The 25000-nt window shown below is 38.2% G+C and overlaps 1 protein-coding gene across 1 annotated transcript in view; it reads left to right on the forward strand.

The window, feature by feature from the left end:
• TMC1 (transmembrane channel like 1) overlaps positions 1-25000 on the forward strand; it is a 902740-nt gene that overhangs the window by 649256 nt on the left and 228484 nt on the right. Inside the window, exon 11 of the mRNA XM_044060320.1 lies at positions 17761-17828. Within this exon, the coding sequence (XP_043916255.1) occupies positions 17761-17828 (68 nt within the window). The remainder of the gene's footprint in view (positions 1-17760; positions 17829-25000) is intronic.

The raw sequence follows: 25000 nt of genomic DNA on the forward strand, positions 1-25000 counted from the left end.
TAAAGGGGGAAATGTAGAGGAGGGTAGAATGCTGAGGGACATAGAGGGAAAACTAGTTATACTTACTATCTTCTTATGCTATCCAGTAAATGTAATATGAGAACAGTAATCTATATGCATGTGGAATACATTCCGTGAACCATAACAGATCAGTGCCCAGTCAGTTGCATTGATGACCTGGCATCTGGTATGAGAGCATCTCTTCTTTTCAACTGCTGTTATTGTAGGTATTGCACATCACACAGCTCTGCACTATTTTTCCAATCAGAATAAATATTTTATTCACTGTATTCTATTTCTTGCATTTTCATTGCAGTTTACTATATCCATATGTGATCCATGCATCACTTCAGTCATTTGATTTTGTCATTGATTAGGAGATAATATTTTGTGAGCTTTGAACATTAGACCCCGATCCAACTTTTTTGCTTTTTGAAAGGAAAATAAGATTGTCACTTCTTCATTACTGATGACTATTACCAGGCCTCATTGCAACATCTTTCACTATCTGCATTGTTATGAAAATGTCATTGCATCTCTGTAACTATTTTACTTTTTTCTTCTGTTATTGGAAATCATAATATTTGAAGAATTTCTGGTACTTCTTTTAATAGCTGTCTGTGTAATTCTGAGGTAAATATCCTCCATTAAATAACACCCTCAGCAATCTTAGAGCTGATCTGTACAGAGATATTTGCTTCACCATAGCCATATTTGTGGATTTATTTCAGGCCAGCTTACACTGCTAATAGTTCCTTTTTCCACTGAGTGTATTTCTTTTGTGCATTTCTAGTGTCCTTAACTCATAGGCAATGAGTCTAGTCTCTTTAAGATTACCACTTCTAGATAACTTTAACTGACATCCACTTGCAACACAACAAGCTTATTTATCTCATCATATTTAACACTGATGCATCAGTGACTCGTTTCTCGGGTGCTTTAAAATACTGGAACCCATATCCTTTCTCAGGCTACATCTTGCTCTGATTTTCCTGGAGTATAGTTATTTTAGACATATTAGTTAGAAGCTTTACAAGATATACTATGTTATTGCAGCAGACCTTCAGAATGCCTGTTTGTCTACTTGGTTTGACATTTGCGCTAGCCTTATGTTTTCTGTATCAGCATTCAGTCTCTTAGACATTACAGAATGACCTTATACTTCAGAAATGTCACTATCATTTCACACCTGACACTATTTCACTTGAAATTATGTTGTCTTAAGCTATTTGCTATGCAGCTGTACCAGCCTTTTGTCATGGTCCTTTTACATCTGATCCCATCTAATAGAGCATTATGTTTATAACACTCCAAAGGTTCAATTATTTTTGTGGAACAGTTTTTTTGGAATATCTGTGATGCTGATTGAATACCAAAGAGATGTTTAATGAATATGTGCCTTCACTAAGGTGTATGCTTGTATATGAGTACTGAAACTAACTTAGTGTTTGGCATTACTGAGACCACTTTTTCAAATGCAAGCAAATGGCAATGTTCTCTTCTAATGTCTTTATTTGGATTTTAGGGCTAAATACAAATGTGAATCCTGTTTTACTAAAGCAGTGATAAGATTCAGTCATGCTGTTAACTCAATCTGTTTTGTAATAACCCCTGAACTTTCCTTTCTCTTCAGTGCCTGCTGTATTATTCTCCTAAGAGGTACTTGTACTTTCCTGACAGCATTTATCAAAAACATAGCATTTGGTTTTATCTGTACATGATACTATACTAACAAGAGTCCTAAGCCTAAAAGTAAGCGAACATACTTAGGATGCCACAGCTATGGCTCCAGAATTTATCTTAGACTTCCATGTGACTATAAATACACAAGTTTTGGATACACAGTGTGAATTTGTTTTATAAAGACCCAAATAATGTGAAATGTTAGACGAATTTTCTTATTTAACTTTGACGGAATGAAAGAAGAGTCTTGCACACCTAATTTTTGTACTCATACTTCAGTGGTTTAGCCCCAGTGGCTCTATCCCATGGCCAAAACATTAAACATGCTCAGATAACTCTATTTTCACTGGCATTACACGTCAGTACTTTAAAAGTACTTTCAGGAAAAATAAATCCTCTGTGCATCTCTTCCAAGCGTAAATTCAACATTCCACTTATTATCTGCATCTCTTGCCAAATGCCCTTACTTACTGTCCTGTCTCAATACCCAATGCATTTTCTAACCTAACAATCCACTTCTTTCACGTTAGTAATACTAACAAACACTTCATTTGTCTTTTCAAAAGCATGTAAAGCAGACTTGTTTTCATCATACACATTTTTTATAAACTTTATTGTCTAGTTCTGATTCTATAAAATGTATTAAATGCAGGACAATGCCTTCCATTAGAATTAAAATTAGAATGGAGTATGAATTTTCATTGCAGCTGTGCTTGTTCATTTTAAAAGAATGTTCTCACATTAAACTATGACTAACAGCTCCATGCAATTGCTGACCTTCCTACCAGTTCACAAGAATTTTGCACCTCACTAAATGAGTGCTATCAGGCTTGAATGAGTTATACATTAGTGATCTCTAGTGGGCAAAGGTTGTAACTGCAAATATAACCGTGTTTGGAATTGACCGATTTAAAAAAATCATCTGCCAAAAAATGCTAGTATAATCCAATGCAAAACCAGAAAACATGTTGGGTATAGTTAAGGTTGGCTGGGTTTCCACATAGTTGTAGCTTTTTAATGCTAAGAGCAAGACTTATGGATTCTTAGAAATCAGAAATCATTCTATACATTCTCTAATAAATTTAACTTTCATTTTCCTCATAATTATGCAATCACCCAGGATCATATTTGCAACTCACGCTCTGGTGAATATATATACGCTTCCCTGATGATTCTTTCACCATGATGAAGAACTTCCAACTCTTTTTGGGAATATTGACTAGAATGGCAGCTAGATGCTGTTGTGCACTGCCTTTCAGTCAGTTTGCCAATTGTGGAAATTACAGCACTGTTATCAAATGATATTGTCATAAAGAATTCTTTAATCAGTTATTTTGAACTCTTATAGGGCTTTCTCAACTCACCATAGCTAGAATTTACCATGTGCTGAAAGCAATGTCAACAAAACAACATAATGCTCAGCTCAGTTCCATTACAAATCCTGCATATACAGCTTAGCAAGTTTGATTTGTACTTTTGTTCTGCAACGGCTAAACTATTCTCTGTTGTACTCTACTTTAATATTCCCTGCCATCTGTGGCATATCATATACTACCAAATAATAGTACTGTACAGCATTATGCAATGTTACAAAATGCAGACAGACAGACCTACACAAGCTGGATGCTTGTTACAACAAAATTGTTAAATTTGCCACTGGAACCTCCTACCGCAGCCATCATTGTATCTCCTTTAAAGAACTAAACTGGCTAGAACTCCCACAACTCCTTCACTTTAATCAACTCACCCTCGCTCATAAACTTATTAACCACCCCCATAACATCCCTTCCCTACAAACCCTTCTCCAACCCTATCACTCCACTAGACCCCTAAGATCAAGCAACAAAAATAAACTCACTGTTATCAAACCCAAAAACTCAGCAGGAGAAGCCATATTTTCATGTACCATATCTAAACTGTGGAACAATCTTCCACCCTCTATAACTACTCTACCTTCCAGCAGCCTTTTCAAGACTGTGCTCAAATTCCACTTAAATTTGCACTGGCTTTGTCCTTGTTCTAATCCAGACTAACACCCCCACCCTTACCCCCCCCCACCTAGACTCTTAACCCAACTATACTACCGCCATTACTAACCACAGTCAGAATTAGCTAGTTGTCTTGACATACTTTAAAATCTTGTCTGACAACTTTGTTATTAATATTATAAATGACAAGAAACTATCTTAACTTACAGCATTTACTGTATATACTGTTGATAATCAATATCTTGTTATTGTATAAAGCCAACAACCTGTAATGTTGTTTACTATTGCTGCAACTTTGTATCTCTATTTATCATGTACATGATGTGGAGCTTTTCTCCCAGGGCATCTTCTGAAAAAGGACCTGCGTCCAGTCAGAATTTCCCGGTAAACAAATGTAAATAAATAAAATAAAATAAATAAATAATAAGTCTGTTCCCCGATTTGGCTCTCCAAGCCAGGTAGGGCCACTTTTCCTGATCTGCCCCCTCAACTATAAGTTGAGGAGCAAAAAGAACTGACTTCAGGACTAAAAAAAAAATCTGTTTTACTTTGAAAAACTGTTGCAAACTGCTAGTGTCTTGCTACAGCTTATACCTCACAAAGCTGCAAAAGCAGAAAGGCAGTGTGAGCATTCATTTCTGTAAAACATTCGGATATAATAGTATGGAAATGAGTACCAGACTTGCGCTACTGATCAATATGCATCTCCTGAACCCAAAGCAGCCTCTCGCTTTACCCCCACCCTAGCTACATCTCTCTGTCTTTCTCTCTCTCTCACACACACACACACACACACACACACACACACACACACAATCACAAGTCCATCAATTATAGCCACTTTCTTGACCGAGTTCATGTCAGATGTTTTACTGTGATCAAATTAATGAAAAAGTTCACACTGTTAAAGCTTTACTACTACCCCATGCCTCTCAAGAGTGCATGATTTTGCAGAATATTCCTAATTTTGCCTCATATTTCTGCTTTCTTCCTCAAAATGATTTTTTTCTGGTAATTGAATAAGGATTACAGTTAGGCAGACATTATAGTTTCATATTTATTTTGGATCAAAAAATGCATGTTATTCTATTTACATTTTAAGTGTATAAGGGTTATATTTAAAATTGTTCATGATTTTTTGGGAAATCCTATCTCATTCTCACTTTAGCTTTCTCAAGCACGCACACACACACACACACACACACACACACACACACACACACACACACACACACACACACACACACACACACACACTCTCTCTCTCTCTCACTCTCTCTCTCTCTGTCTCTCTCTCTCACTTCCTCACCCTCACAAAGACACATGTAATCGCATTTACTTATTTATTTTTTACACCCAGTAAACTTGGATTTTTAAGCCATGCTTAACAAAAGAAATGTCTTTGTAACTGCAGCTTCAGTTTCCTTTGCTACTTGAGGTTTTTATTTTTTTTCCTTTTATTTACTTTTTTTATTTTTGTACTCACTAAACAGCAAAGCCATATTTAGTGGACATAAACATGATGGTGGCCATTTGCTTTTTTAGTCCATACTTTATGGCAGTTTAATATGATGTCATGAAGTGCTGCACTTTTTTTTTGTTTGTTTGTTTTTGTTTTTTCTGGGCAGCTCCTATACATTTAGCACCTGTTTGTTGAAGGATTCTTGTTCTCCAGTAGGGTATCACTTAACATTTTGCACATTGTCACATTCCTACTTTGGACACAATAGAAGAGTCTTTGTGGGTTCTGTTCAAGCAGCTTTATTTTATGCAAACACATCGCTGTAGACATTTACTCACTAATTTAAGTAACTTATATACAAACTAACAACTGCAATCATGCATGCTCTCACTCTGGATGCTCTTACAAAATGGCACTAGGAATTGCACATGTCTGGAATTTTTATGTGCACGTACAGCCTTGACATACATCTTAAAAATACAGCAGACATCACTTGCACTACGATTTATATCCCCCTCTTTGAGAAATAGATCATACTACATAATGGATCTATTTGGCATTCAGAAATCACAGGTAATTCTTTGTCATGCATTATACAATACTAAGTACACACACACACACACACACACACACATATATATATATATATATATATATATATATATATATATATATATATATATATGTATATACAATCAAGTCCATATTGCTGCGTATTTCACACTAGGCTTTGACACTCGTCCATATTGTGTGGCATAAAACTGGGAATTAGATTTAGCAACTGGAAATGTCTCTGCAAAATGTTTGACCTGTGGAATGTTCAGAACATTTTCTGGAATGGAATCAGAATTTTGAACACATTCTGGTATGGGAACAGTGTCTGATTCCCTCTTAGATTTGAAATGTGCATCACATAAACAATGTTGTGATGGTGATAATGATTCTGGTACAGGAAGAAGATGTCTACGGTTCCTCCTATACTCCATACCCTTGGACTCTACCAGTTAGGATCTTGACTCGGCACAGATGCCTGTAAACTGTCCTATTCAATCAAAACCTTTTGTTGTCTAGATTTGTACAGTCTCTCCTTCCCTCAATGGACAAAGTAATCTGCTTGATTGGTCATAACTAAATTTCTGGATATTACACTTCTTGAACAATTGAATCTTGATGGTTTTAATGTTCTTAGGGTTAGGCTTCAATAAACTGGAAGTAATGGGTAGCATTGTTCTAATTTGCCTGGAAAGTAGTCCTTGAGTAGGTGAGACAAGAATATTGTCACGGGGTATGTTTCTGAGATTAATCAAATTTAAGAGCACATTGGTATTGTCACACTTTGACCTTTCAAGTAATTGCTTTGCACTCTCTGCTGCACGTTCTGCTAGACCATTGGACTGAGGATATTCAGGACTACTAGTGACTTGTAGAAAAGTCCCATTTTTTTGTAAATTTCTGAAACAGCTGGCTAGTAAATTGAGTACCATTGTCAGAAAGAACTTTGTGTGGACTACCATGGACTGAGAAATGATGTTTCAACTTAGTAATAATAGCAGTGGATGTTAGGTTAGGTAGTAGATCTATCTCAAACCAATTCGAATAAGAGTCTACCAAAACCGAGTAGTGTTGATTGTTCCATATCAGTTGCAATGGTGGACCAAGGTAGTTCAGGAAATGGACTTAGCTGAAGTCATTCTCTTTGCAAATGCGGTCTAGTACTATTGCATACTGAACAAGAAGAAAGTACTTTATCAATTTCTTTCGGTAATGAAGGCCAAAGTACTAATTCTCTTGCTCTTCTCTTAGTGGATGTGAATCCTGGGTGACCAGAATGCAAAATCTGGATCTAATCTTGTTGTAAGGAAGCAGGAGCAACATTTTAAGGACCTTTGAAAATAATGCCATCTTCCATCAACAATTCATCTCTGTAAGGAAAATAGGTTTGCACTTCAGGTTGTACACTAGATTGCTTTGACAGCCATCCAACATTAATGTAGTGATTAAGCTTCTGTAAAATTGGATCGGTCTGAGTGTGATCTCTTAACTCATCAAGCCTAGTGGTAGAAAAATTATGCGCTGACATCACATCAAAGTCAAATGTTTCTGCATCAAGCTATTCTGTGGTATATCTGGGCGATCTGGATACGATAACAGTCAGATAGAGCAATTTGCCTTTTGTGTAGACAATTTTTAAATTGTACTTTTGCAATATGAGCATCATTCTTTGCAATCTTGCTGGAGCAGAATGCATAGGCTTCTTTAGAATAGTAACTAGAGGTTGGTCGTCAGTTTAAATCAGAATAGCTCTACCATAAATATAATCATGAAACGTGGAACATGCAAATACTATTGGCAAAAGCCCCTTCTCAATTTGAGCATACTGCATGTCAGTTTGGGTAAGTGTTCTAGATAGATAGACTACTGGTCTGCCCTCTTGAAGTATAACTGCACCAAGACAAAATTTTGAAGCATCACAGGAAAGAGTAACGGGTTTGTTCACATCATAGTATCTTAATGTAGGTGGGGTGGCAATTTTCTGCTTAAGGTCTTCAAATGCCTTCTGGTGCTTTTCCAACCATGACCATGCAACATTTTTGCATGTTAGCTCTGTTAAAGGTGCTGTCAACTCTCTGAAGTCTGGTATAAACTTGCCTAAATAGTTGACCATGCCTAGGAAATGTTGTGGAGCTTATACATTATCTGGTGCTGACATCTCAAGAATAGCTGTTTGCTTGGTCGGGTCTGGTTTCAAGCCTGTACTTGTGAACAAATGACCAACATAGGTAACTTCTGGAAGTCTGAATTTGCACTTCAGAGGATTGAGCTTCAAGTTTACTTCATGTGTTCTATCTAGAACTTTCTTTAGGTTTCTGTCATACCCTGCTTCACCATTGGCTCCAACCAATAAATCATCTACTATTATGGCACAAGGATAACTGGAAAAAATTTGCTCCATTGCACACTGAAAGACTTCACTTACAGAATTTATTCCAAATGGCATCCTTAGGAATCTGTATCTGCCAAACGGAGTACCAAAAGGAGTTAAAAATGAAGATTTGACATCTCAAGAAGTTTGCCTAACTTGTCATCTTTTTTTTAAATTATTAGTTTCCCACCAGGACACAAGTGCTCCTCAGCAATTACATTCTGCTTGCCGAGCACACTCAAGCAAATCTGCAGTCTGCGGCTACCATTCCACCCATACAGTATAAGAAGGAATCAGTACTGCAAACTAAACAAGGATATACATTTTGAGCCTCAAGAGCAAGGTCAGTCCACCCAGGCATTTTACTTGTATGTTTTATGAGAGTGAAGCTATTACATTAGCAGTATTTCTTAGTAGTTCTCAGCTTGTTAATAAAACTGACTGTTGTAGCCTTGTGTCATCCCCCAACCCGCTAGTACAGTAATCCTAACTTTCCAATAGACAGTATACATTTAATTCACATCCCTGTGACTAAATTAACCATCAAGCAGCCCTTTCAGTGTCAGTGCTTTCTGCCTTAGTTTGTATCACTTGGAGGCCCACCTCTTTATTTGCATCTCTATACATTCCCCTTCATTGCTTTCCTCTTCATTGCTAATGTATCTCCCTACTCTAATCTGTGCACAAACTGGTTACTAATCAGCAAGTCAATGTGAAGACACACTCCCAACCTTAATAAACTTTGCTGTCTCTTCTCTCCTTCACTTTACAGGTAGTTTGAATTATTACTTACCCCCTCTGAGGCCTTCACTGTTTTCCACTGATTGCCTCTCTGGTTTCTTTGCATTCCACCTGGTTTACACCCCTTGTACTATCTCCCTCCCCCAATACAAAGTCTATATTAGAATCCTACTGAGCATGGATCCATCTTTAAATTTCTAGTCTCCCACCAGGACACAAGTGCTCCTCAGCAATTACATTCTGCTTGCCGGTAAGCCATTAGACCTCAGGAATTTGTTTTAAAAGTGTTCAGATTTGTAAAGTAATACTTTTTCTTTTGTCTTGGTTGGCTCTGCCCCACTCCGTTCCCCCCTCGCTAACGCTCAGGCTCTCTCCACTCCCCTGCCCTACCCCCTATTCCCTCCCGCCCCCACTACCTCTACATTTATAGTAATCACAGCCACACCCACAGCTCACCCTCACATTACCTCCACCAATCACAGCTCCTCAAGTCATATCACATTATACCACACCAACTTGCTCCACACAAACTACCCCCAATCACTCTCATTCCCACTAGGCATTTTTTACATCACCCACACTACTTCCACATCCACATATAGTTCAACCCTATAATTCCTATTCAGACCCCCCATGTAGAAACAACTTAAACTTTATAACCATAACTGTCACGCAACTAAGTCTAGTCTGTCTTCTCATTATTATTTACAACACCACAAGTTATCACTCTAGCAATATCCCTAAACTTAGCAGCACAACACTGCATTATGCACTCTTGTATACAGACACCACGCATTATAATAATATCTGCCCACAGTTATTCAAGAACTACATAACAGACCAATTCAGGACTAAACACATATGCTCTCATTCCTACTCCAAAAAAACACAATACTTTCTCACACTCCTCACTAAACTCCAACATCTGTATAACCATTTTAACTCCAGGCTCACTATAAGTGGGGATATCTACCCCAACCCATGCCCAAATTCATCCAGTCCAACTCAAACTGCTCCAACACAAATGTCAGAACATAACATCCCCACTTTCTTCATCCCTGGGAAAATCAACAACAGCAGCAAAACCAACTATCTTTTAATGCTAAATATTAATATTAGAAGTATCAAAAATAAAATACCTGAACTCCAGGCCACAATAGCACACTACTCCCCAGACATAGTTGCTTTAACAGAAACCTGGCTAAATAAAAACATAGCTAACTCAGAAGTTCTCCCTACTGGCTACAATATCATTAGACAAGACAGACCACTTCATAAAGGGGGTGGAACTGCCTTACTGTACAAGTCAAACTTAACTGTACATCAATTACCAAACTCCTACCCCTCCCCCAATAATTGTTACATACTTATCTCACAACTTCAACTTCACCCTAAAAAGGTCATCACCACAATTGTGACCTATATTCCACCTGGTAATACACCTGCTAGCCTTGAAGACTTCTTATCCTGGTGTTCTTCCACATACTCACAAGAAACCCTTATTCTGGGGGACTTCAACTTAGATTGGTTCACCTGTATATCAGAACCACCAGGTAATCTAATAAATCTCCATGGCTACCAGCAGCTAGTTCAAATTCCAACTAGATGTGATAAAAAATCTAAAAGGGAATCCATCCTTGACTGGGTCCTAACTAACAACCCCACATTGTACCTTCACACAGGCAGTCTCCCAGAAACCTTAAGTGACCACAACATAGTATTCTTTATACGTAGCAGAACAAGCATATGCAAAACCACTAACTATATATCCACTAGAAACACAAAAAAAATCTCTCCTGAGGTCCTCAACACTTTACTCTGTAACTGTGACTGGACCCCCCTAAAACCCCTCCCACTTGACCAGGCTGTAGCATATTTCAACAAAACATTTCTACAACACCTAGACACTGTCGCTCCATTGCGCAAAATCAAGGTTAGAACCTCTACAAACCCCTGGCTCAGTAAAGAAACCAAACAAATCCTCAAGTCCAGAGACACTGCCTGGCTTTACTATCAAAAAAAAAAACCCAAAGAAACACAAAGCCCAACTAAGTACCAAAAACTGCGCAACCGTGCAAAAAAAATGCATTAGGCTGGACAAAAAATCCTACTACACAGCATTACAAACTAAATGCCAACACAACCCACAAAAATTTTGGAAAAATGTAAACTAGCTACTAAAATCCACCCAAAAGGCTACCCCCAAACCAACCACCCCTGACACTAAAGTTCCCATTGAAACACAATTCAACTCCCACTTTGTGAACTCAATTCTATCCTTAGTATCACAGGACAGTTCCTTCCTCACTATCCCCCCAACACAAATAACACTAATACAAGCTTTACCCTCAAAACAGTTTCCACCACTTCAATCAAAAGCATGCTCTCCAAACTAAAAACCTAAAACCTCATCAGCAGCAGCCGACCTACTCCCCAGCTATTTCTTGAAACTCACAGCAGATGCTATTGTTATCCCAGTCTCCACTCTCAAAAACAGATCAATTGTTGAAAACTATGTGCCCAAACTCTGGAAAATATCCTATGTTACACCCATACATAAAGGCGGGACCTCCACTGAACTTAATAACTACAGACCCATTGCTTTACCCTCCCCCCTGGCCAAAATCCTAGAAAAATGCATCCATACCCAGATGCTAAACTAACTCCTAGACAGCAACATCCTGTCACCTACTCAGCATGGTTTCAGACCTGCCCATAGTACCACTACAGCCCTCCTCTGCTTCACAGACACAGTAAACCGTCTCAAAAATGAAGGCCTACAAGTGTCAACTCTTTTTATGGATATGTCCAAAGCATTTGACACAGTCTCACAAAAAAATCCTGCTAAACAAACTAAACCAATATCATCTATCAAATTCCACTCTTACCTGGTTCCAAAGCTACTTAACTGACAGATACCAAGCTGTGAAATGGGAAAATTCTCTCTCTCCACAGCTGCCCATAACTATAGGAGTCCCACAGGGTTCTATCTTAGGACCACTACTATTCACAGTCTTCACAAATGACCTCCATACCTCCACACAGCATGCATCTATAATTCAGTATGCAGATGACACTACCTTAATCTGTGCTGCACAAAACATTCCCACCCTCCTGCAAACAACTCCACTAGCATTCTCTGACGTTGAAAACTACCTTACCAAAGCCCAACTTATCCTCAATCCAAAGAAAACTCAGCTTATGATTATAACCAGTTCTAACAAAAACACCTACAGTCAATTCACTATCTACTCCACTAATGCTAGTACTATGTATGTATTCTACCTATGTTCCAAATTTCAGCTGTACACCACAAATCTATTAATTACCTTTATTTTTAAAATTAATATTTTTTTGTTTGTTCTCTCCACTGAAACTGTTTATGTGCCGCATACCACTGTACAAACATGTCTCCAGTACTTTGTGTGTAAACTGATCATGTCTAAATAACTAAATGTGTCTGTAATTTTTCTTTGTGGAGCTTTTCTCCCCGGGCCTCTGCTGAAAAAGGGCCTTTTGGGCTCAGTCAGACACCCCCGGTTAACAAATGTAAAATAAATAAATAAATAAAATAAATTTGCAATCGAGCATCACTTGCCAAAATGAACTGTTTGCATCCAAGACAGAAAACAGTGACATTCAGTATTAGAGCTACAACGTCTTCAACTGTGTGCATCGGATGGTACAATCTCTTTAATGCTTTGTTCAGATCTCTTGGCTCAATACATATTCTGATTTTGTCTGAGCGTTTTTTGTGAGCTGCTACCATGGATGACACCCATTCAGTTGGTTCTGCAACTGGACAAATTACACCTTGCTGCACCATTTTATCCAACTGAGCCTTAACTTTATCCTGCATAGCTATCGGAACTCTTATTGCTAATCTAACTACTGGAGTAATCTCTGGGTCTAACTTCATGGGATACACAATTGGAAGTTTGCCTAACTTGTCATCGAAAACATCAGCATACTCTGAGAAAATGACTTCAGAAAAATTAGTACTCGGGAATGCATATGATACATGATGAACTTCTTCACCAAAAGAAAGCAGATTCATTCTTAAACTATCTTTGAGACCCAATAAAGACTTTACTGGTCTTCGGACTACATAGAATAACAGCAGGCTCCCTTCTTAAAATTTGCTGAAAAGCTATGTGTCTTCCCTGGAAACCTTGTAGCTGACATGTGCTTGGGCCTGCTCTTGTTTGCTATGTATTGCATGCTATCTGCATTTGCTCTGGAGCCAACTGCAACCATGCTCTTGTCATGTGGAAGCATACTTGTGTGTTTTTCTGTCACCGCATGGATTTGACAAATCTCTATGACTTTGCTCAATGTTAAATCACTGTCACGAAGTAAAATCTTTCCCACACCAGTACTGTTAATACCACACACAAGCCTGTCCTTTATCAACTAATCTTTTAAGACACCAAACCGACACCTTTTAGCTCTGTTTCTCAGGTCAGTTATATAAGCTGCAAATGTTCCCCTGGCTTCTGATCTCTTGTGTAAAACAAATGCCTCTGTAATGTAATATTTGTCTAGAGGTTACACATTTCTTTGAACTTGTGCTTCAAACACTCAGGGTCTTCCCTTGATTCAGCCTGTACAACAATATGACAGTTTTCACCTACTCCGTTCATACACTGCAGATGCATACACAAATGAACACTTTCTTTCTATGGCCTTTGACCCAGCTAAGTTTAGCAAAATGAATGCCCTGGTGCATGCATCTCTTTCTGCATAAGCTGCTTGTATAAAAATATTGTACTCTTGCTCAAATATTCTCCAATTCTCTACAATATTCTGATCAAATACAAGTGGTAGGGGCTTTTGAAATTTGTCTGCCATATTAACACATACCAATGAAGGGTTTTGCAAATAAGCACAAACATACACGCATGCACATATGTCAGAAACTTAGCATTTCTAACTTTGTCCAATGCCTTTGTGCCTCTGAAATGTATACCTTTTAGGCTTTTTGAAATTATGCTAATAGAGAAACTTGTAATACCTTTAAATAACTGGACTTTACGAAATAGACTTCTCGGGCACTTTAACACTCTTGTAATATCGTTTTGCATTGCTAAAGTCATTTATCATCATTTTAAAAAACATCTCAAACAACTTTACGATGCGAATGAAATAAACTCTTGGGCACTGTAATACTATTGTAATATAAATTTTTTTGCAATGCTAAAGTCGTTTATCAACATTTTAAAAAGCATTTCAAATAACTGCAAGATGCAAGTAAACTGGACATCTCTTGCCCTAAACTCAATAATATTTTTAAGTAATTGCATTTTTCGAATAACTGCACACTGAAATGCCCCCAGAATGGCAAAATCTTGCTAGGCAACTCTTTACAGTGCAAGAAACACTCTGTAATGGTGCCACTTTGTGAATAGACACACCCAGCACAAGAAACTTTTCGAAATGGCTATACTTTGACTGTATTTCATGAAATAGTTGCACTTTGCACACAATAAACTCTTCAAAATACATACACAGTAATAAGCACAAACTGCAAGCACTTTTACACACTCAGAGATACTTCAAATAACTTTAGTTATGCCCTTGATACAATACGAAGCCATAATTATGCCAAAACACACACAGTCACCTTGCTTTATTTTTGCTTAATGTGCCCTTTTTGCCCCCATTATATTTCTTTTGTTTGTTTTAGCCCTTTTCATGCCCAATGTACTATTATTGTGCTTGTTTTATGCTAAATATGCCCAGTTTTGCTTTAAACATACTCATTTTCTCTTTAAACACACTCGTTTTATCTTTAAACACACTTGTTTTGCTTTAAACATACTCGTTTTCTCTTTAAACATGCTCATTTTGCTTTACTGTAAATTGTTTCATCAAACACCTTTATTTTAAACATTTCCTTTAGTTAACAAACGTTGTGTGCCTTCTGCTTGCTTAACAATGCGGTTTGTACCCTTGTAACGCCCCATTTTGTCTTTTCTATCAAGTAACAGTCTGTGCTACTCCTCATTACCTTCGATTCTTTTCTGGCTCTTTTTGTGCTCGTTTAAGTTTAACCTTCACTATCATATCTGCACCTCATGGCTCTGGATTTTATTCTCTACGATCCAGGTTCTGACCATGTCAGTCTCCTACTTTGGACACAATAGAAGAGTCTTTGTGGGTTCTGTTCAAGCAGCTTTATTTTATACAAACACATCACTATAGACGTTTACTGACTTTAAGTAACTTATATACAAATTAACAACTGCGCTCGTGCATGCTCTCACTCTGGCTGCTCTTACAAAATGGCACTAGGGAGTGCATGTGTCTGGAATTTATATGTGCACGTACAGCCTTGACATACATCTTAAAGATACAGCACACATCACTTGCACTCTGATCTATACATGCTGTTTAAGTAGTACTAATTACAATGGGCCTAGACTGGCAGTTAACAATCCTCCTGAATTTCTTCTGATGTCTAAGATAATTGCTTCTTATATTGTAGTACAGACTTTTTTACTCAGTGTGTTGGGAGAAGATTTGCAGTAGGTGTAATCACGCAAATTAAATCATGCATTATATATCGCAGATGCTTCATCATAGGTACATAGGTTCACATGTGATTACTAGGCTAATGTACTGGTGGTCAAGCATTTACACACTGCTTCTATCTGTTAGAGGCATAGGCACCAGACCAGAGGTAAATTTCAAATTCCCCACCCACTGATCCAAGTTACTCTTGAATTAAGTTAGGGAAGAGCTCTGCATGAAATGGATGAGAAGCCTGTTTCAGAGAAAGATTAGTCTCTGAGATATAGTTGTCCCTCCAGCATGTCCTATTTATGTTGCAGGTAACGATTATGTCCTTAGGTCATGTAATTCTGATTCTGTTTGTTTTGAGTATGTGCAACAGGTCCATCATAGCGGGATCAGAAAATGTTTTGTAGGCCAACCATAGATCACCTCTCAGCAGCCTATAGGATACTGAGTACAGGGATAGGGCTTTGAGGCAGTCCATGTCAGACATGTTGTTTATGCCCTGTATTTTTTTTTTGGTGAGGAACCTCTGTGGTCACTCCAGTTGTTGCATATTTTTTTGTCAGGTACATACCAAAGGGGATATTGTGCTCAATGATTGGTCTGATGAGGGCCAAGTACAGTAGAACAATGACATACTTGGACCTACACGACGTTACCTTGCTTATAAGTTACACAGCATAGAATGATTTCCTTACTAACATGGAGACATAATGGTAAAAGGACAGGTTGTTGTCTACATACATTCTTGCATCCCTAACCACTGGGTCTACTCTCAGGGTTATATTGTCAATATGGTATTTTCCAGGAGTACCTGTCTTCCCAAATGATATTATTATGCATTTCTTGGTGTTGAGTTTTAAATTGTGGGTTGGCACCAGTTATTTGTCTGTGTCAGGCCCTCTTGGTTGGTACTTGTGTAATTGGGGGAATTCTGTGACTGCACCCAGTTTACAATTACCTGTAAACGTGGTCGGCCAGTGAACCTTGATGTCGTCCTTCAATTCAGAGAAATAGATGCCAAAAAGGACTCAAGATCTGAGGGACTCCACTAGTGACTGTCCTCTTTGTGGAAATAGACTCCCCTATCCTAACTTCTTGGTTCCTATGTCTGAGACAGCTGGCTATCCAGTGGGTGACATAAGAGTTTATGCTTAATTTCATGAGTTTGTCAATAATGCTTGAGTGGGATATTGTCTAGAAAGCTTTGGTCAAGTCAAGGTAAGCAGTATGCACTGTTTTCCTTCATCCATTGTTTTGGTGACCTTCATGGAAGTCCATCAGGTTGAGTAGGAATGACCTCCCTTTGACTAAACCAAACTGGATGAATCCAGTGACTGAAAGTTTCCTATATCATTGTTTATTATTTCCATGATTTTCCATATGAGACTAGTCAGACTCATGCATCTGTAGTTGCCCAGGTTCTGTAGACAGCCCACTCTTTTGTAGATGGACAACATGTGCAGTCTTCCATTATCTTGGCATGAAGCATATCTGGGGGCTGTAGTTAAATAGTGATTCTAGTGGTCCTGGTAGCTCATGTTTCTTGCTAGTAAGGAGGCATCCAGGGACATAATCACCCTAATACATTGGGAAAGCATAGTGCACAGAAAGCAATGAAAATTAAGTGGGATCAGACAACATGTACATCTAGCACATAGGAAAAGCTGGGTAACACATTGCATAAACTGCTCAAAATGTTTTTAAAAGACACATACTTTAATTTTTATGTAGCTATTTTAAGGCGAAATCTTTATATCCCCTCTCTTTCGCTATACATATAGCCATAAACAAACATTCATTCATCAATTACTGACTGTACTATAACATTAACCATATGTGTCAAGTCACTGAATCTATGCAGTTATTTCTATCCACTGGAATCCACAACTCCATAACAGGCAAATGAAACACATAATGCCAAGGGGTGAGTGAGATGGCTTTTTAGTAAGTTCTGAGTTAAAATATGCCTGTTGTTGATTCACATTTTCCAAGAGCAGTATTTCCATTTAAAGATGGTGACCAGTGATCCTTATGTTCCACACTCTTTGTCTTATTATCACAGTTAGTCATGTTTCCCACTACATATACTAAATCAGTTTACTATTAAATGATATAGTATTGTGCTACTATAATGCAGTCAGTGCTCTCACACGTCTCTTGGTTTCTTAATGCTTCTATACAGATAGCTGAGATAGTGAAACAATAACAGTAAAATGATATGAGAACCATTACCATATGTGGCTGATATCTACCAGTCAATTAATCTACCTGACCAGAATATACCACTGATATCATGTCTGCCCACTAAACTGGTACTAAACATATTTGTCCACCTTACCCATCACTATATTAATGCAAACAGATAGCCAAAAGCAATGATAATGAGGACTCCTATCAATATCTTGTCTCTAGCTAACTCTGTGTTCTTTTCTTTTAAAAAGCCATCATATGCAGAGTTTGATATCAGTGGAAATGTGTTGGGTCTGGCCTTCAATCAAGGAATGATATGGTAGGTATTTGATATTTTAGCAATTCCTTACTTTTTTGTTTTCATCTGAATAACGGTTTAAGCTGCATGTGTGAAACAGATACTTAAAAAAATCATTGTATGGAAACAGCAAAGTAATTATGACTTAAACATGTTTTGAATAAGTTATTTCTGATTGAAGAATGTTTTATTATAAGCACACCTTATGAAAAAATAAATGTTTAGTGTGGTTTGCCTTTCATCTGAATAATTGTTTATGCTGCATGTGTGAAATAGATACTATACAAAATTATTGTATGGAAACAGCAAAGTAATTATGACATAAGTATGTTTTGAATAAGTTATTTCTGATTCTGGAATGTTTTATTATAAATGCACCTTATGAAAAATAAATGTATAGTGTGGTTTGCCTTTAGTGATACAATACTATTCAACTATGAAAAAGAATGCCACACTTCAGCAGCATAAACCCAATGCATCTCTTCCGTTCCTAACGTCTTACTATCTAAACCGAAAAAAGTAAAGTAAGACACTAAGTTTAAAGGAAAGTTGGCTTGAGGTGTGGTAACTGTTTAATAATCCTAGTGTGCTGTTTCCTCTGAATCATGTTTGGTGTTTTGCTTACCTTCCTTGTGTATATTTTGTCTTTTGACTAAATTCTGTATATAGGAACCCTGCCCTGAATATTCTGCTAAGTCTGTAGACGAGTCCCAAACAGGTAACCTTTCAGATGGTGATTAGGAGTCTGACTTTTCATTTGAAATATTATTTTGTTAGTTAGGCTTTACATAGCAGTAGAAGTAAGAGAAGCTATCAAATGTCTTTTTTTCTGATCATTAAAAGCATCGTGAGTCTCTGTATAAATCAGTGTAATTGGAATAATAGGCAGGATTTACAAACATACTTTACAGTTGGGCAGGGATGGTAGAAACACATACCCAAGTCCTGTGCAATTTTATAAACCTTATGTAATGTAACTCCACTGCACAAAATCATACAGTTCTGCAAATCTGGAAGAATCCCAGTATAGAAAAGGATTGCAAAGCAGCCAGTCAGCATCTTCTACAATTTACAAATCTATGAATTGTGAAGTACAGTGTGCTGATGAGACCAAAATATATAGGTTTACAGGTATGACTAAATGCACATTAAACAATCCAAATGCATCTGATTCCCTGGTGTGATGTTTTTCTCAGCATTCAATAGCTGAGCAGCATCAGTGCACAACTATGAAACAGCATTTAAAACTGTAAATATAGATGCATGTAATGCATCGTTTAGGTGTTTGCCCAGTGCCTAGCAACAAAATGTGACAATCATGCACTGTATAGTAACCCACAGAATGTATGTGACACAACTCCATAGGTTCATAGGTTCATACTAGGCTATCTGCCCTAGGGCATTTATAAGCCTAGCCAGAGTGTGTGTGGCTTTCACCACCCCTTTGGATGAGAATACTATACCCATTAGTTTGCTGTGCCTCTGTCCAGCAGTGATACAGAGATGATTCCCGGGGTAAACCTACGATCTCCCATCCACTCGTCAAGATTTCTCTTGAACAGAGTCAGTGAGGGGCTCTGCCTCACATGGACTGGGATTCTGTTCCATAGTGTAGGGAGTCTCTGGGTGATGAATCTGTCCCTCCAGCACATCCTATTTATATCCGTGTTGAGGTTTAAGTCTCTTGCTCTCGTGGCTCTGGTGGATTTGGATTTTTGAGGTGGAGCATGTCCATTAATTCTGGGTTGGACATGGCCTTGTATGTCAGGCACAGATCACCTCTGAGCAGATGGTATGCGACTGAATAGAGCTGGAGTTTCTTCAGTTGGGCATCGTATGACATATGTTTGAGCCCCTTTATCCTTTTGGTGAGGAACTTTTGGGGTCTTTCCAACTGCTGCAGGTGTCGGGTAAGGTACATTCTGAATGGGGCGTTGTACTCAATCATTGGTCTGATAAGTGAAGAGTACAGGGGTACAATGACCTCTCCTGATCTGGATGTGAATCCTTCATGATCAGGTGGGCAATGTAGAAGGTCTTCCTAACCACTTTGGCAATGTGAGTGTCAAAGAGAGGTTACTGTCAACTTGGGTCCCCAGGTCCCTGATAACTTCTTCCGTGTTTAATAGATTACCACCTATGTGGTAATTAGGGGTTACCTTGTTTTTCCCAAAGGGTATGACTATACATTTTTTGGCATTTAGCTTAAGGCCATGGCTCTGGCACCAGTTATCCATTTCTATGAGACCTTTCTGGAGGATGTCTGTGTCTGATGGAGTGTCAATTATGGTGCCCAGTTTGCAGTCATCTGCAAATTTTGTCAGCCACAATCCCCCTATGTTTGCCTGCACTTCAGAAAAATAAATGCCGAACAAGAGGGGGCCCAGGACTGAGCCCTGTGGGACACCACTCGTGACCGGCTTAGAGTCTGACATGGCACCAGCAACTCTAACCCTGTGTGTTCTGTCCTTGAGCCAGTTTGCAACCCATCTTGTGACATATGGGTTTACATCTAAGCTGGTGAGCTTTTCTATGATGCCCGAGTGGGGTATTGTGTCGAACGCTTTTGCTAGGTCAAGGTAGGCTGTGTGAACTGCTCAGAATTAGTCCAAAATGATAAAAAAATCACTGAACCCACAGACATTGCCAACATACTGGCAGACAGGTTCAGTGCAAATTTCGCCCTCCCTCCCCCCCCAAAGGAGAAATATCTATCCCACCAGAGTCTAGCCTCCCAAACATCTCAGATGCCCAGGTGAGAGCTGCTCTCAATAAAGCAAAAAACACAGCATCAATGGGACCGGATGGTGTCCCCGGCTGTGTGCTACACGAACTCAATGAGGAACTAAACCCACACATAAGGCTGCTGTTTAATCTTAGCCTTACTACAGGATACGTACCCAAAGAATGGCGTACGGCAACTGTGGTCCCACTCCACAAAGGCGGTGCTTCTACGGACCCTGGAAATTACTGCCCCATAAGCTTGACGAGCCTTGTCTGCAAAGCTATGGAGAGGATCATAATGGAACTCATAAATAAAGACATTGGGGACCTACAGACACTGGATCCTACCCAATTTGGCTTTGTCAAGGGCAGATCCTGCCTCTTGAACTTGGTCGACTTTTTCGAAACAGTCACTAAGGCCATTAATGAGGTCCAGCCAATGGATGCTACATCTCCAGCAGATCCTCTCATTATCATATTATGCAAATGTACCCTCCCTGCAGCCATAGCAATGAAGGCTAAAACTCAAGAATCACTCCATGCCAGGACCATAGGGCAGAATACATAACAAAATGAGTGGTATTCTGCTGTCACTAACTTCACCACACCAATCAGCTGCTTACACCTCAGCAATGTCACAGACCAAACAGACACTACATATGTTGCCAGCTATTACCTTCCTTTCTACTAACTAACCCCCCCCCCCCCGTGCCTTTTAGGCAATGTACAACATGGTGCTAACATGATTTTCTTTGGATGGAGATTAAGATTTACAATTAGGTGTCACAATTCAATATAATGGAGCACAAGGGAGACTCCAACCATAGACATGTTTGTGCACTGCCTGTAGGGTGTAATGCTCCAATGCAAGAGCTGATGACAGCAATTTGGGGTTTAGGGTACAGCATCAGAGAGCTCATGTACCTTAAGAATGTGCTGCCAACACAAACTGGGTACTGATATCTTCCAGTTACCATTCTTGTGTGGCAGTACAGTTCCGTGGGGTAGTAAGTATTACTTCTCTCTTATACATTACATTTTCTGTAATAATAGTGATAGTATGCTGTTTTTGTTATGAAGACATGCTGCCTTCTACAACTGTATTATTATGCATTGTATATTTCTCCTGTCCGCCTGTGGCTTGCAGATTGTCGATCCTTTGTTAATATGTAGGGCCATCAGACTTAGCTGCTGTAATTCAGCAGTGGGATACACATCTGTAAGTGCAGGGTTATACAGGATAGTGAGATTTCCCTACTTCAGACATGAATTGTGGTCAATTCAAACTACATACATCACTTCTGAACAAATCCCTTTTCAAGAATGCCCACAGTGAGAAATAATACATGTATTATACAAAAACGAAAGCAAGCAATGATGTGCACCCTCTAGGTATTATTAAAATGCATATCCAGAAGATATGAATCCACTCCTTGCATTGATCGCTGAATGTTTACAGCATTTGAGCGTACCAGATACAAGTCACAGGAAATATATGACTTCTGCAATAAATAAATATGCAGTGATATCAGAATATATTATAAGATCAGTTCAAGAGACAAATGTATTTACATGCATGCACATTTTTTTATTAAATAGTTTCAGTGCATAACTAAAATATATGATAACATTTTAGTATTCATATCTATAGAACTTGTGACAGTTTTAAATAATGAAACAGATTTATATACAGCTTCAGGTTCCACAGGTTCAACTGTGCTGTATTTTGTGATTTGTAACTCATTAACAATATTAACAACAGGAACAAACCACTTGCTGATAAACAGGATAAACGCCCAGTGCTCCAGAAAAACTTGAATAATATTAATGATACCAAAAGGAGCAACTAGGCTGATGCAGAGTCACAAGTAGAAATGAAAGGCAAAATCCTCAGGTTAAAATCCAAATGAAAGGCAAAATCCTCAGGTTAAAATCCAACTTTAATTCCACTGCAGGTCAGATAAGCGCTTTCACTCATTCATTTGAGCTTCATCAGATCATGTAACAAAGACCTTCAAGTACATAGGCTACATTTATACAGTTAAAACATCTCCTATTGGCTGCTTCTTGTTACATATTCATGAGTTAATCTAAGCTTAAAGATATATGCACATATAAGCATGCTGAGATGTATAAAATTAATATAAAAAAACATATAAAAACATATAAAAACTCTCCATGAACACTCAAGATGCTGTAATAAATATGTATATATAGATATATATATCAAAAGAAATCTATTACAAGGGGTAAAACATATATGTTCCATCATTTATTATAAAATCTACAAACATTCCTCCGTTTGTTTAACATAGGTTTAATGGAGGCTCTCTCATTGAGACCTAGACCCCTATCTGCTCTCAATCTAACTATCCACATACTCTCCTTACCCTCAGTATGGTTCCTAATGTCACCTCCTCGTATACTGGGTTTAATATTCTCAAGAGCTCTAAATAGGAAATAATGTTCAGGACCTGCTTGGGCTACGTGCTTAGCTAAGGCATTGTGGGGTGAAGCCTTCCTAATGTGGTAAAGGTGTTCTCTTATCCTGTCTTTAAAACGACGATTGGTTTTGCCAACATAAAATGCATCACATATTTGGCACACTGCCAAATAAACTATATGAGTAGTATCACAGGTAGCTACAGCACGTATGCTAAAGTTAGTGTGCATGTCAGGATGTTCAAAAATGGACTGGGGTCAAGAGAATTACAATAATTACAGCGTCCACATGGTTTTGTGTGTTCAAAAGGCATTGACCATTCATCCCTTTTTGAATAACATAGCATTCTCCTTAAATTTAATTTATTCCTATATAAAAAAGAGGGTTTAGTCCCCACAAGTTTACCGATGGTGTCATCAGTACAGAGAATAGGCCAGTGTTTCGTAATAATATTCTTGATTGCTGGACAATCAGTACTATATGGTAAAGAAACCCTTACATGAGTTGATCTGTCATCTCTACCATTGTCTGTTGTAACGGATCCACCAGTAATAACTGGTCCAAAATAAGGAGCTGCTCTGTTCAGTCTAAGTTTATTGACATCTGAGAGACTGGACTCAATCTCTTGTGAGCTATAGCCCCGTTCTTCTAGCCTTATCTTGAGGTCACTCACTTCATTTAGGAAGCCTTCTTCTGTGGCATTTAGCCTAGAGGTTCTCATCCCCTGGCCCCTAATGATATTCTTAAAAATATGCTGTGGGTGCATACTATCACGCTGTAATAGAGTATTAAAATAGCAAGGTTTCCTATAGACACCTGTATTAATCAAACCACATGCTAACTTTTCTATGTACAAGTCAAGAAATTCTATCTTCTCTCTAGAATGATTCATACTGAAGGTTAAATAGCCAGTGAGGTTGTTCAATATAGTATGGAACACAAACAAATCATCAACACTGCCTCTCCATAAAACAAAAACGTCATCCACGAAACGTCTATAAAAAGTTACATATTGTTTGAACATTTCTAAATTAAAGAGACTCTCAAATTCCCAAAATGCCAAAAACATGTTTGCATAGCTGTTGGCACAAGGTGTGCCCATGGCTACGCCACCTCGCTGTTGGTAAAACTTGTCGTCATAGGTGAACAGATTGTTATTCAAAATGAGTTCAAGGAAATGTACAATGAGGTCTACTTTAACTGATGTATATTCGCTATGTAAGAGTAGATACTCAGTGATATAAATCAGGCCTATATTGTTTGGTAACACAGTAAACAAGGACTTGATGTCAAACGTTACAAAAATCAAGTTATCAACGTCACAAATGCCACCTAAGCAGTCATACAAATCTGTTAAAAACTGTTTGGAATCTTTCAGTACAACTTTGTTCTTATTTAATATAGGTCGCAAATGTTTCTCAACATAGACAGAAAGGTTTTCAGTGATCCAACCCTGACCAGACACTATGGGTCTCATTGGTGGGTCAATGGAGTCTTTGTGAATCTTGGGTAACCCATGTATTGTTGGTACAAGTGGATTCTTGACAAAGAGATAGTCAAACAATTCTTGATCCAAAATATCACCTTTCAACATATCTAATAGCATATTGTTTACGTGACTAATAGTGGCTTGCACTATTTGTTCGTTAACTTGTAAATAGAAATCATCTTCCAAGAGTTTAATCATAGCATCATGATATTTGCTAGTGTCCATAACTACTATCCGACCACCTTTATCAGCTGGTTTGATGGTTATGGACTGTAAGGACTGGAGTTTAAGTAAGCTAGTCTGCTCCCCTCTAGTCAAATTACCATGCTTCATATATTTCTTTAGAGAAAAATATTCATACAAATCATCCTCAGTTTCAAATATGCCTCAACTAACGGATGATTAGGTGGGACAAAGTTGCTAAGCTTCTTAAACTTTGGTGGTCTAGTAACGTTATTGTCTGTCAATTCACTATCAGTTTTATCATGGAATAGCAGTTTAAGCATAAGATTTCGACAAAAAAGTCTCATGTCTACT

The sequence above is a fragment of the Protopterus annectens genome, chromosome 2.part0 (genome assembly GCF_019279795.1).
Source record: "Protopterus annectens isolate FY-2018-M chromosome 2.part0, PAN1.0, whole genome shotgun sequence".
Taxonomy (NCBI): Eukaryota; Metazoa; Chordata; order Ceratodontiformes; family Protopteridae; genus Protopterus; species Protopterus annectens.